This window comes from Scardinius erythrophthalmus (assembly GCF_964197995.2).
Source record: "Scardinius erythrophthalmus genome assembly, chromosome: 8".
NCBI lineage: Eukaryota > Metazoa > Chordata > Actinopteri > Cypriniformes > Leuciscidae > Scardinius > Scardinius erythrophthalmus.
This window is the reverse complement of record NC_138228.1, coordinates 44,215,791-44,228,289: the sequence shown is the minus strand read 5'-3', so window position 1 is coordinate 44,228,289 and position 12,499 is coordinate 44,215,791. Positions and strand designations below refer to the sequence as shown.

Genomic DNA, 12,499 nt, shown 5'->3' with positions numbered 1-12,499 from the left:
TGTTTGTATAAGATAGTTATATTTATTGTATAAATTACCCTTAAATTTCTAATGAATTCCCGTAAAGTTTCCAACTTGGAATATTTTCAAAATTCCCCATCTTACAGTAACTTCCCATGGAAAGTTTTTGGAAAGTTTCTGGAAATTTTCCAAAGAAAATTACATCCCTACTGCCTACATAGAAATTTACAACCCTACTGCCTACATAGGCAACTACCTTCTTAGGCTACAACCTTACCAAAGAGAATTTGAAATGCTTTTCAAGTGGCACTTTTCATGTAAAATGTACGGAGCACTTCACTTTTTTGAAACTGATTTCAATAGAGTCTGAGTTGCTAAACTAACACAGTATGCACAATAATTAGATAAAAATAACTTTTTATTGATACTTTTCAGTATTTAGTGAATAATATTTATATTTAATAAAAAAATTATTGACTCATCTACCGTTACAACCACTGAGTTTGTTGTAATGCATTCTAGGTTGGCCTTCTCTGCATTGTTGCCTTAGAAGGTATTTTGCCAAAAAACTTTATCTTAGAAGTCAGCATAATGTTTCTTCCTACTGAAACAGCTTTTGCTGTTAAAAATGCTGTCTTGGTAGACAGCTCACTAGGTTTTGGAACACAGCTATTGTGCTTATAAAGAACCTATAATACTGGAAAACTTCAGGAGCCATCATGGACACTTTTCATCGTGTCAAAATGGCCTTCTGTGGCTGTTTCTTTCTTTGGGCAGACTTGGCCCATGTATTCTGGCCGGAGTAACTCTCTCTCCTCTCACTGTCAGCTCTTTCCTCAGAGCTTTAATGGGATATGGGCTCTCTGGTGCTTGCAGGGATGTGTCATCCGTGGAGGTCCTGATGAACTATCACCAGAGCCTCAAGAGCGAGGTGGAGGCCCGCAACAAGAGTGTCCTACAGTGTATCGAGATGGGCAAGACTCTACTGGCCGCCCGGAACCCTGCGTCAGAAGAGGTGACACACAAAACAGCCAGCACAACCTGTTCAGGAACTATTGTGATGCTTATATCACTGCAAGACCCAAAACATACTCTTTGCATGTTCAATTTCACACATTGTTGCAATCCGAAATGTGTCAGACCACAATTACACTTCAGTGTACTCTACAGTCAGTTCTCTTTTAAAAATGTAAAGTTGACATGTTTATACAGTAAGTAGCTACCTGATCCTGAATGAGTTTATTCCCCCTTGTAAAGCTGTCTTCTGTCAGTACCTGATGATGAAGTTGTCGAATGTTTCAGATTAAAGAAAAGCTGGAGAAGGTTTTGGACAAGCAGCACGAACTGACTGAGAAATGGGACAAACACTGGGAAGAGTTGCAGCAAAGTTAGTTAAATGAGACTAATACAGAACAAACATTATGCATAACTTATATAATCAGTGTCATGGTGTTCCCAACATCTCACTCTCATTCTGTGTCTTCTCAGTGTTGGAGGTGCATCAGTTTGCTCAGGAAGCAGTGGTAGCAGAGGCCTGGCTCACTGCTCAGGAACCCTTGCTAAGTAGTAATGAACTAGGCGGCAGTGTGGATGAGGTTGAGCAGCTGATTCGCAGACACGAAGCCTTCCGCAAAGCTGCTGCCACATGGGAAGAGCGCTTCAGCTCTTTACGTCGTCTTACCACGGTAACAGCGACCAGCCAAATAAGCCCAAGGGCCAGGGCTGTCCAATTCTGCTGCTGAGTTTACTTACAATCTGGCCAAACACACTTGCCTAGAAGTTTTGAGTAATCCTGAAGACCTTGATTTGCTGGTTCAGCTGTTTTTGATTAGGATTGGAGCTGAACTCCAAGAGTGCTTCTCAATACTCAAATTGATGCTTCCTCGTTTCCTCACTCCTCCGTCCTCCAGCCTGTGACCCAGAAACCGATCGAACTCAGCCATCTTGAAGGATGTCTCAATTCTCTAATTGCAATGCGAGGAACGAGGAGTGAGGAAGCTTCCAGAGGAGCTATGAGCGAGGACGCACAGGTGTATCCTGTCTTTCTTATCGAGAAACCTGCCACAACTATGAATTCTCCTCCCCCTTTACATCTGTAACAATAATTTTTATTTATGCTTTTCCTTTGCAGTTAAAATAAACCACACTTCTCACATATTTCAACAGGACATCTTGCTTTATTATTATTTATTATGAATTTCTTAACCAAACTTCAACAGCAGAAGGGCAGATCCCTTGAGCACAGCTGATGATGTCGTGAAGTGACGCTTGTGATCAAGAATATTCCTATGTACAAATAAGATTTCCTTCAATTCCTCTGCCCTCATTTTCTTCCCTTGCATCCTTCCCTCGCATCCTACAAGGGGTGGAGCTGAGACGCGAGGAAAGGAAGTGAGGAAAGGAAACGAGGATGCACAAATAAGAAATGAGAAGCACCCCAAGAATAATGGTCCTGCAGGAGCAGGATTGGACACCCCTGGTCATAACCACAAAATAGGTCCACACGGCTCTGTTGTTAAAGCAACACCAAGGAATATTTTTTAACTTAAAATAATGTTTCCAAAATCGTTTCAGTGGTTCATCAAGTCGTAACAGAGTGAAAGGCACTTATGCCTCTGCTTTACTGTCCTTTATCTGCTATAACCTCACTTTGCAAGTTTGCCAGATCGGGTCGCATTTCTGTAGTTCTAATGAGACATAAGAAAACTACAAATTTGACTTGCTTTACGTCAAGCGTTAAAATAGTCATTATTTTTGGAAAAGCTTTAAAAAACATTATTTTGAAACGGTAGGCTGCGGTGGGCTAAATGATTTACGACAGCGGTAATGAACAATTCCGCTTCCAACCTGTAGGGCGACCGCAGAGGAAAAGTTCCTTGGTGTTGCTTTAATGACAGTAAAATGTACCAATATCAAGCAGCAATTTTATCTAACTACCTTTGACTGTTGTGGCGACTGCCATTTTGTTTTTTTAACATGATATTCTGATGGTCAGGCAAGAGGTGGTCACGCTTTCAACTTAAATAATTTTTACAAGTCAAAAACTTTTAAATAATTTAACGTATCAATAACGCTTCGATAGTTCAAAAGCATCTATAGTCTACCTACTGACACTCAAAAAAGTTACAAAGAGATTAATTATGCGTATAGCATAATGTCCTTTTCTTAAATTATGTTACAGGGAGGAATTGTGGATGTATAAAATATAACAAATTATCTCGTTTAATGGTTTAGGTAGAGAAGATAAAGGCAGAGCAGAGTCAGCTTCCCCCAACTCCTTTGTTGGGACGGAAAGTTTTCTTGGACCCTCAGGACTCTTCTCCTGCGCGCAGTAGCCCTTCCTCCATCATAAGACAGACCATATATGAGCAGGGTGACGCCCGGTTGGAGCGCATCACTCCTCAGCCCTCTCCCTCTTCTGTGGCTCGCAGACTTGGCTCTACTGTGGCCAACTACACTCCCATCATGAATGGAGCTGCTACTTTTCGCCTTCAAGAAGCCAGGAATGCTGGGATTGTTGGCGTGGCAGCAGGACTGGGCACTGCTATGGAGCATAAGGTCACCCAATTGCGAGCTGAATTCAAGGCTCAAATTCCACAGCAGAAGATCGAGCACATCCATGAGGTTGTCCACCCCCTACTGGAGAGAGAGAGGGAGCGGTATCATGAGAACGTGATGGCAGAGGTGGTGCTTCAGGAGCCAGGCGGCGGACGGGAGCGGCTGAACAGCGTGGTGGGAGGGAGCGGGAGCAGTCGCTCAGAGCTGGTGGTGGAGCAGCATCCCCCACCGAGGGAGTCGCGGCTGGAGAGACAACTGTCTACCGAGCAGCTGATTCAAGCACGGAGGGACGAGCTGCCTCAGGAGGTGTGGAGGGAACGAGCTGAGAGGGCAGAGAGGAGGCTGGAGAGACAGACATCTAGTGAACAGGAGGGTCATGAGGTGCGGCGTAGGGAGCGACATCGACTGGAAAGACAGGAGAGCAGTGAGCACGAGGCCAAGGAGCAGTCAGACAAGCGCTCTGGTGGCGGGTGAGTGACTGCGTTTGTGACCGCAAACAACCCACCTTAGAAACAACTTCCCTTTTCAGTGTCACCTTGGATCCACTGACTATCATTTAATGTTACCCATTATTAGCCAAACCAAAACAGTTGATTTAGGCTACTTACGCTTTTCCAAAAACTTGCCAATTGTAAAAAGAAGTCATTTGATTCCAGTTAACCTCACTGAAATGCAAATTACAGCAGTGATATCGCTAAGATTTGATTAAAAAAGTGTTATAATAGTGACATGTTGATGGTGAACTTGTCCTTTAGGCATCCACATGCCAATCACCAAGTCAGTTCACAGCAATAGAGGTTCAATAAAGAGGTTAACTTTTCACTTAATCAAATCAATTCACAGTGGAATCCTCATTTCATACATTGTCTTGTTAAACATCCTGTTTAATTTGTCACATTAAGTAAGTAAAAGGATTGTAAATGCCTTCCCGTATTGACTTTAAAGCTTTGAAGTAGTACGTTCTCTATTTATGCAAAATGGCATTTCCAGGTCTCAGATTTCCCTTTTTTGTTGGCAGGGAGAAAAGGTCCACGCTAGCTGAGATTGTGGAGCAGCTTCAGGAAAGGGAGGCAGCACAGGTGTGTAAACAATCTAATGTTTATCCTTTGTTTTAAACTACATTTTATGCCACATGCACATTACTGTATATTTCAGGCCCGAGGAGAGATTCCACGTCTACCCAATGGTGTTCCTGAGAAGTCTTCTCGACCGGACAGGCCACGGGCTCGCGACAGACCCAAACCGAGAAGAAGACCACGACCCAAGGAGACAACAGCTGGCGAAACGCGACGCTCGAGGTCTGCGCCAGCCCAGAGCAGCCCAGCAGTACCCCTGCCACCCACCCACACGGCCCAGCACGAAGGGTTCCTCTTCCGAAAAATAGACATTGATGGCCAAAAGAAGAGTTCAAACAGGTGGGGTTTTGTGGTCTAAAAATGGCATGGAATTAGCATGGAAACGGCTAAATCAAAAATGCCAATCAGTATGATTGGTTATTCAAAGCTATGCTAATGTTGTGATTAGCATTGTGTACTAATGCTTAGAGCATTAACATTTGTTAACACAAGGCAGCTCTTATTTTCTTTCACCAAGTTTCAACTCAAACTGGGTTATGCTTGAATGCTTTACAAGCCTAAAAGGGTTCCTGAAGTTAAACTGAGGAGCAGCTGTTTGGCTGTCATTACTGATTACAAGTTTCATGTCCAGCAATGGCAGAAAATAGCTAGCTGCTTGCCACTTGCATGGTAACACTAAAATCACCCTGGTTGGTGGATGATGCTGTGTCAGAAGACCAACAGATGCTGGGTTTCTGAAGCCATGGCTAGCAAGGTATGAAGCCTTCGCCTTTCACAGCTTTATTCAGCCATTTTGTACAAGACCGGACACGGCACCTCGGCAGCCCAAGTCACAAAGCAATCCATTGCATTGAGTTTAAGGAACTCAAAAGAATGGCTGTCTGTTCTTTTGTAGCATGTATGTGCACATAGTTTGCCTGTCAACTGAAGCCATTTTTATGCTAGCACTTGCATTTACGCCGCAGTATATCTCATTAACCAAAATCTCTCTTCTTTTTTGTGCTCTCTTTGCCAATGACTGTTCTTCTCCCTCTCTACAAAGGTAAGCTATGGTCTGCCTATCTATGTCTAAAGGTCTTGTAATGATCTCTGCAGCAGTTTGGTCTTGTTCAGTCATAAGGGCTGGCCATCCCAGACTCCGCAGGTGAGTATATAGTCGGCACATGGTATCGGATGGGCCCTGATGGCCAAATCTTCTGTTTTCTTTCCCACATTACAGCAGATCTTGGGTGAACCTGTACTGCGTGCTGAATAAAGGTGAGCTGGGCTTCTATAAGGACGCGAAGAACACCGCCACACCTTACAACAACGAGCCGCTTATCAACCTGAGCCGTTGTGCCTGTGATATCAACAATGGTTACAAAAAGAAGAAGAATGTCTTCACGCTCAAGTACTTCACTGGCTTTTTTATTAGCTTTTCCAAAAAGATTAGCTACGTGTGTGGTGTTCACTTTTCATAACATTCATTTTGCTTTATAATTTTAGAACTAAGGATGGAAGTGAGTTTCTGTTCCATGCTAAAGATGAGGTGAGTTGCTTTTTTTTTTTATATCCTAGTTGGTTTCACATCTGTGTATTTAAGTCATAACCAGGCCTACTGTAGATGGGATTTGCAGACCTTTTCTGCAAAGTAGACTTTTGGAGCATACAGTAGAAGCTGGTCTGTTGCTGTTTTAAGGTGGTTTATCAGCTTAAACCAGCTTGGCCAAGCCAGTTCAGCAGTCAGTAGTCCAGTTGACCAACCATCTAGACCAGCTTGGAAAAGCTAATGATTATGTGAAACCAGTTTCCACCTTAAGCAGCTTTCTTTTGGATTTCCCAAGAGGAATTACAAGCTTATTGAAAGCATCCATCATTAAAGGGTTAGTTCACCCAAAAATGAAAATTCTGTCAGTAATTACTCACCCTCATGTTGTTCCAACCCCGTAAGACCTTCGTTCATCTTCGGAACACAAATTAAGATATTTTTGATTAAATCTGAGAGCTGGATCACTCCTCCATAGGCTTCTAAGACATTATAACTTGCTGGCCCAGAAAAGTTATTAAAGAGATTGTTAATATAGTCCAAGTGACTCCAGTGGCTCAATCTTAAGTTTATAAAGCGACGAGAATACTTTTTGTGCGCTAAAAAAAAAAACGACTTTATTCCACTATTCATTTCCTTCTCTCTGGGCCTCGAGCTTCTTCACGTAGTGTAACTGCGCAGCGCGTCTGTGTTGCACGTCACACGTAGGCTCACTATTGGCCAACGCTGGTCATGTGTGTGATGCGTGTGATGTACAATACAGATGCGCTACGCTTAAACACTACGTGAAGAAGCTCGAGGCCCAGAGAGAAGGAAATGAATAGTGGAATAAAGTCGTTATTTTTGTTTGTTTTTGCGCACAAAAAGTATTCTCGTCGCTTTATAAACTTAAGATTGAGCCACTGGAGTCACTTGGACTATATTAACAATCTCTTTAATAACTTTTCTGGGCCAGCAAGTTATATTGTCTTAGAAGCCTATGGAGAAGTGATCCAGCTCTCAGATTTAATTAAAAATATCTTAATTTGTGTTCCGAAGATGAACGAAAGTCTTACGGGGTTGGAACAACATGAGGGTGAGTAATTACTGACAGAATTTTCATTTTTGGGTGAACTAACCCTTTAATCAAATTCAACAAAATATTTAATAAAGAAACAAATCATTACATTGACTAGTAACTGTTTTTGTGTGAAAACATGTTCTGAGTCTTCAATCTCTCTTTGGCCTGCAGGACGATCTGAAAATCTGGATCACAAGTATAACCGCCAGTATAAGTGAGCATGAAGAGATTAACAAACAGGGGCAGACCAATCCAACTACCTCATCTACTGACGAGGGAACGCGCAGGGAGGGCAGCAGGGCAGGCGGTTCGGAAAGAGGCGAAAAGTCCGACCGAGCCGACGTGGGATCGGTGCGTTCAGACAAGGGTGAAAAGCCTGAGAAAAAGACAGGCAAGAAGAAATGAGACACCCAAAAACAGTGAGACAGGAGCCAGGACTTCGGAACTCCTGGAAAGTGCTCTGACGGAATCAGGAAGCGAAGGCGTCACTGTGAACTCCCTTTATGTCTTGCTGTCCAGCTGAGTGTGGAATCAGGCAGCGCGGAGGTGCACGGAGCTCATGTGTCAGTGAGCGCCCTCTAGCGGCCGCCGAGGACAATTCAGGAGCTCCATATGGGCCAAAGAGCTGATAGCATAGGCAAATGGAGGATAAAAGAGAAAGATGTTATAGTCAAGTAGCTCATGAAGATTATTTTCTAATCCGTCTGTGAAAAAGATGACCCATATGTATGTGTACCCGTCTCTTTCTCTTTGTATATTGTACGTCTCGACATCAGTTCTATACAGTCTCACGCTGAAGAGAATGGAAATATGCCAAATTCTTTCTCAAGGTTGGTCTTTTTTCTGAAGAGCATGTTTTGTCTGTTTATTTGTAAGTTGTTTTGCTCTTTTATACTATTAATGTGTTGATTTGTATTCATTGGCTCTTCCACATGATTTTGATTCTCGTCTTGCCACTTTGTAGACCACGTTTGAACGCCATGACATATCAGAGCATGCCTACAAGGTTTAACTTTCAAATGAAGAACGGTATAAACGGTTTGTTTCAAATAAAAAGAAGCAGCTCATCTGCTGTGTGTATTCTCAGATCTGATTTCTAGGGTTTGTTGGTTTCCTACGCGAATTTTTTCCCAATGTGCAGGAAAGTCTCAATCATTAATCTCATATTATGCATTAAATGTTGAGTGTGAGTTCATTTGCTCTTTTAATGACCAAATCAGTTGTGTATGTGTCTATGCATGTACGCATTGCATACGTCATCAAGCTATTCTGAACGCGTTTACATCATTTTATTCATACTCAAAAAAGTCTTCCAAGCACAGAACTCCAGAAGCCCTTTTTTTTTCTTTCTTCGTGTCAGTTTAACTACATGTGATGTTTCTCTCGACCTTATTTCCAAGCATTGCACTGAGGACTGAATGGATGCAGGCGTTTGACTTAACTGGTGATGTATGTTTGTAAGATAACCGAATGCCATGTAGATGTTATAATGTGATTGTCTTTCCTGATTGGCAGAAACCGGGTGAAATGCGTCTTTGAATCGTGTAGTTCTGCAGGTAATAGTATAGAAAGCCCATAGCTAGCAAAAATGCAAGGTATATTGCAAGAAAAGCGGTATATGCTTTAGACAGCTCAGCAAATGATCATGACACAAATCTAATTTTGTTCTTTTGAGGTCCATCCATACACACGCACAAACTGCAGTCGAAAATGAGCTGACTACATAATGACGATTTTCCATGCAACGTACAGGGTTGAAACTAAATGTCATAGTATGTTAAAACCAAACGTAATGGTTTCAGGTATCATATTTGTGCCTCACTGTCCTAAAGTCTGTCAGCTGTAGTCCTTTAAATGTAAAAACGGCTAAATCATGTTAGAAGCAATGGTCCTCTTTCTGTAAAGAGAAATGTAAACCAATCATTAAGAGGGAGGAGATGATGTTCATGTAAGTTTTGTTCAGTCAACAAGTTGTTTTCTCTCTGCAAGTTCATGTTTGTTCCTTTATCTGAACACAGCATCATGCAAATGCTTTTGTAACGTCCCTGCTTTGAAATATACAATTGTCAGCTCTCATTTCTCTATACAATCTCAAAGTATTGTATACTGTATATATCTAAAGAGTTTTCTGTGTATCGGGTCTGAATTTCTCTTCCTTTGACGCCCTTGGTTTTGTCTCCAAGTCTAATTTTTGGTACAAAAAAAAAATAAAAATCCTATTTTTATGCAATAGAATAACTTATACAGGCAGAAGGTATGCAGTTAAAGTATCCAACGTGGTGGCGAATGGAAATAACGTATACACTTGCAAGTAGAAATTTATGCAACTTTTCCTTTGCACTAAATTACTGCCCCATTGCACAGTGCTATTGTGAGCAGAGGATTGGTGCTTGAGGGTCTTTACTACAAAATGCATTCATTTAGCTACTTAATTACAGAAATCTCAAGAAAATTCTGCTCTAATGCCCCCGACTCACACTTTCTGCTTCCTGCTGCTTCTACCACATACGAGCTGATGGACATGAATGTGCAAGTTGAGTGTGTAATTGGAAACGTTTATAAAATGTTATTAAATCCCAGATGGATCTGATCCATTGAATCAACAGAAAGCACAACCCCAACAGTAAATATTGTCTTCTTCAGCTCCTGCTCTGATCATTTTAGGGGTTTATCGTGGTGTCTATATTCTTAAAGTGCTTTAATTACTTTTATATATAAAGTATCACACGTGTTATGTGGGTTTTATCATGGCAGATGAACCCTCATAGTAATATTTTTTATCTTCTTTAAATGTTTGGGTACGGCTGAAACCCGGTGTCCTGTGGATAGTGTCAGACCCTTAAGCACCACTGGTTTTAGCTCAGCAGCTCGATGACCTGTACAAATTGTAACTGCTTCTGTACAGACAAAAATGCTCTTTTTTCCCGCTGTGATATAAGAACATTTTATGGGTTTTAATATCAGTTTTGAATATCAGTGGGGTTATTTCTCCAAAGCTCAAAGGAAAGAAATTGAAAGGAAACTGGGCAATTCAGGTTGCATGAATAACATTGTCCCTGTAATGGTTCTGCTGTGCATGATGAAACCACTGTCATTCTCACTCACAACCACTGTACAAGGGTGACACTAATACACATGGAAACAGTGAATGAATGAATGCTGTATAATTCAGATCCTGACTGACTCTGTACAGTTAATTCCTTGATAAATACAGCTTGTGATATGTCAAACGTCTCATTTTTCATTTGTTCTTATACTGGCATCCTCATGTCCTTGTAAAGACCTTGTTACAAGTTAGAGCTGCACGATTATGGAAAAATGAGAATCATGTTTTTTGTTGATTAAAGATCATAATTAGACGACTAAAAAAACGTAATTTACTAAAGGTTCTGACAAAATGTCAATGACTGCAGTCTATTGAAAATATCTAATGAATTAGATGTTTTTAAATCTGGAACTATAGCCTACGGTTATCCGGACCACACCTATTTGGGTAGGGTTAGGGTTAGGTTAACCGTATAGTACCTTAAATCTGTTTAAATGAATGATTCAACGACTCATAAAGAGGATATAAAAATCATAAAAATGTTTAATTTCTTTAAGAATCAGCATTTTTGAACGAATCTCTTGAATAAATGATTCAATGACAAATAACAGTCACTTCTTGTCGCCACCTACTGGTGTAACGATGCAATTGGTACAATCATTATTTGACGTCAAGATACTTTCAAAACGTGATTTGGATCGCTGTACTGTAGACATATATCCAAACTATACACTTTTATCCCAGTACTTCTGTGATCATTTAAATTATTGTAACAGAAATACTGTGTGGACTGTTTGTGAAGCAGTTTTCACATGACAACTTGTTAATTTTAATAGTTACGAGCACGAGCACATGTCTGAATGTTCGCTGTGATTGATTGTAGCCTACTTGTCTTTTTAACAAGTTTAATTGACATTGAGGAATCGTTGTATAAGATCGTGCGAGTGTTTGAATCGAAATCGCGATATTTTAACGATTAATTGTGCAGCTCTACTGCTAAAGTAGCCTACTGTGCATGTAGCTAATTGTCTTTAATTTGTTATCAGCCATAGCTGTAAATCTGTTCTTGAAACCAGAACATATATGAAATGTTTTGTAGGCTAATAGGACTATTGTTTTGCAATATATTCATACATAGCTTAGCATTGGTAAAGAAACATGACTGGTGCACTCAGCAACAAATAGACTGACGGCCTCAGATGCTTCTAGAAACGTAGACATGTTGACGTGTTGTAGCCTACTTCCAAATCAAGGTAGCCTACATAAAAATTATGCTAGAAAATGTTAATAAGTGCAGATATAGGCTAGGCCTACCTCAAAAATATTTGATTACGCCTTTGTCGCCTTAGCAGTTTTTACACATAATCTCCTATTCAATTTTTGTCAATGTGGACATTCTTTTCTTTTGTTCTTTCTTTCTTTGTCTATGGATGATGTGATGTGACCATCAACCTATAATAGCCTATATTTGAGCAACATCATTAGAAACAGCGATGGCTCAATATACAACAGTTTGATAAACCTTTTAGACAATATTACTAGCCTACATTGTATTTTTTTTTCTGCCAAAGAAAATAGTTCCAAATATTATATTATATTATATTATATTATATTATATTATATTATATTATATTATATTATATTATATTATATTATATTATATTTATTATATCTTCTATAACTGAAAGTGTTTCTGAAGTGCATTTTGGATAGATGTGGAAAGCCCTGATGCTCGTAGTGCACTGATGTCTGATTGAAAGACTGATGTTGTTTAATCTGTCAGTTCTGCTGTTTTACTGACACTGAACAGCGTCTCAGACTCCCCATCTTGAATGATCATGGGCATCTCACAAAATCATTAATCATTATATTCTGTGGTCAGCTGCGATAACAGTGGATGAGAGTCTTGTTGTTTGTTGTTGTTGAATATGATTTGACAAGGTTGTGTGTGTTTGATGTATTCTGAATATGTCAAGGTTTTCTACACTAATGTATAAAACTGTGTTTTGGGGTCAGTAAGGGTGAGATACCAGAAACCATTCAGGCACCTTTACTCATTTTAGTCTGCATAAATCTGTATGAATCAGAAACACTGAGAGGACACACAGATATGATATGTGTGATAGGGCTAGGTGACATTACTAAAATTTGCTTGAAAGGCTTTCTTTTTTCTTTTCTTTTTTCAGAAACAGCCATTGATCATATTTGTGAATCTTTATTTTTTTCACTAAATGAACTAGTGGAACTAGGCCTACGAATAATTAATGTGTAGG

The 12,499-nt window shown here is 40.3% G+C and overlaps 1 protein-coding gene across 1 annotated transcript in view; it reads left to right on the top strand.

Moving 5' to 3' along the window:
- Positions 1-10,321, top strand: part of sptbn4b (spectrin, beta, non-erythrocytic 4b) — a gene marked incomplete at its 5' end in the record, with an annotated part of 73,252 nt that extends 62,931 nt beyond the window's left edge. The window contains 9 exons of the mRNA XM_081371740.1: positions 790-976; positions 1,264-1,348; positions 1,450-1,646; positions 3,196-3,989; positions 4,538-4,598; positions 4,675-4,934; positions 5,815-5,985; positions 6,081-6,123; positions 7,352-10,321. Of these exons, the coding sequence (XP_081227866.1) occupies positions 790-976; positions 1,264-1,348; positions 1,450-1,646; positions 3,196-3,989; positions 4,538-4,598; positions 4,675-4,934; positions 5,815-5,985; positions 6,081-6,123; positions 7,352-7,585 (2,032 nt within the window). The 3' untranslated portion in view covers positions 7,586-10,321. The remainder of the gene's footprint in view (positions 1-789; positions 977-1,263; positions 1,349-1,449; positions 1,647-3,195; positions 3,990-4,537; positions 4,599-4,674; positions 4,935-5,814; positions 5,986-6,080; positions 6,124-7,351) is intronic.
- Positions 10,322-12,499: the final 2,178 nt, after the last annotated feature.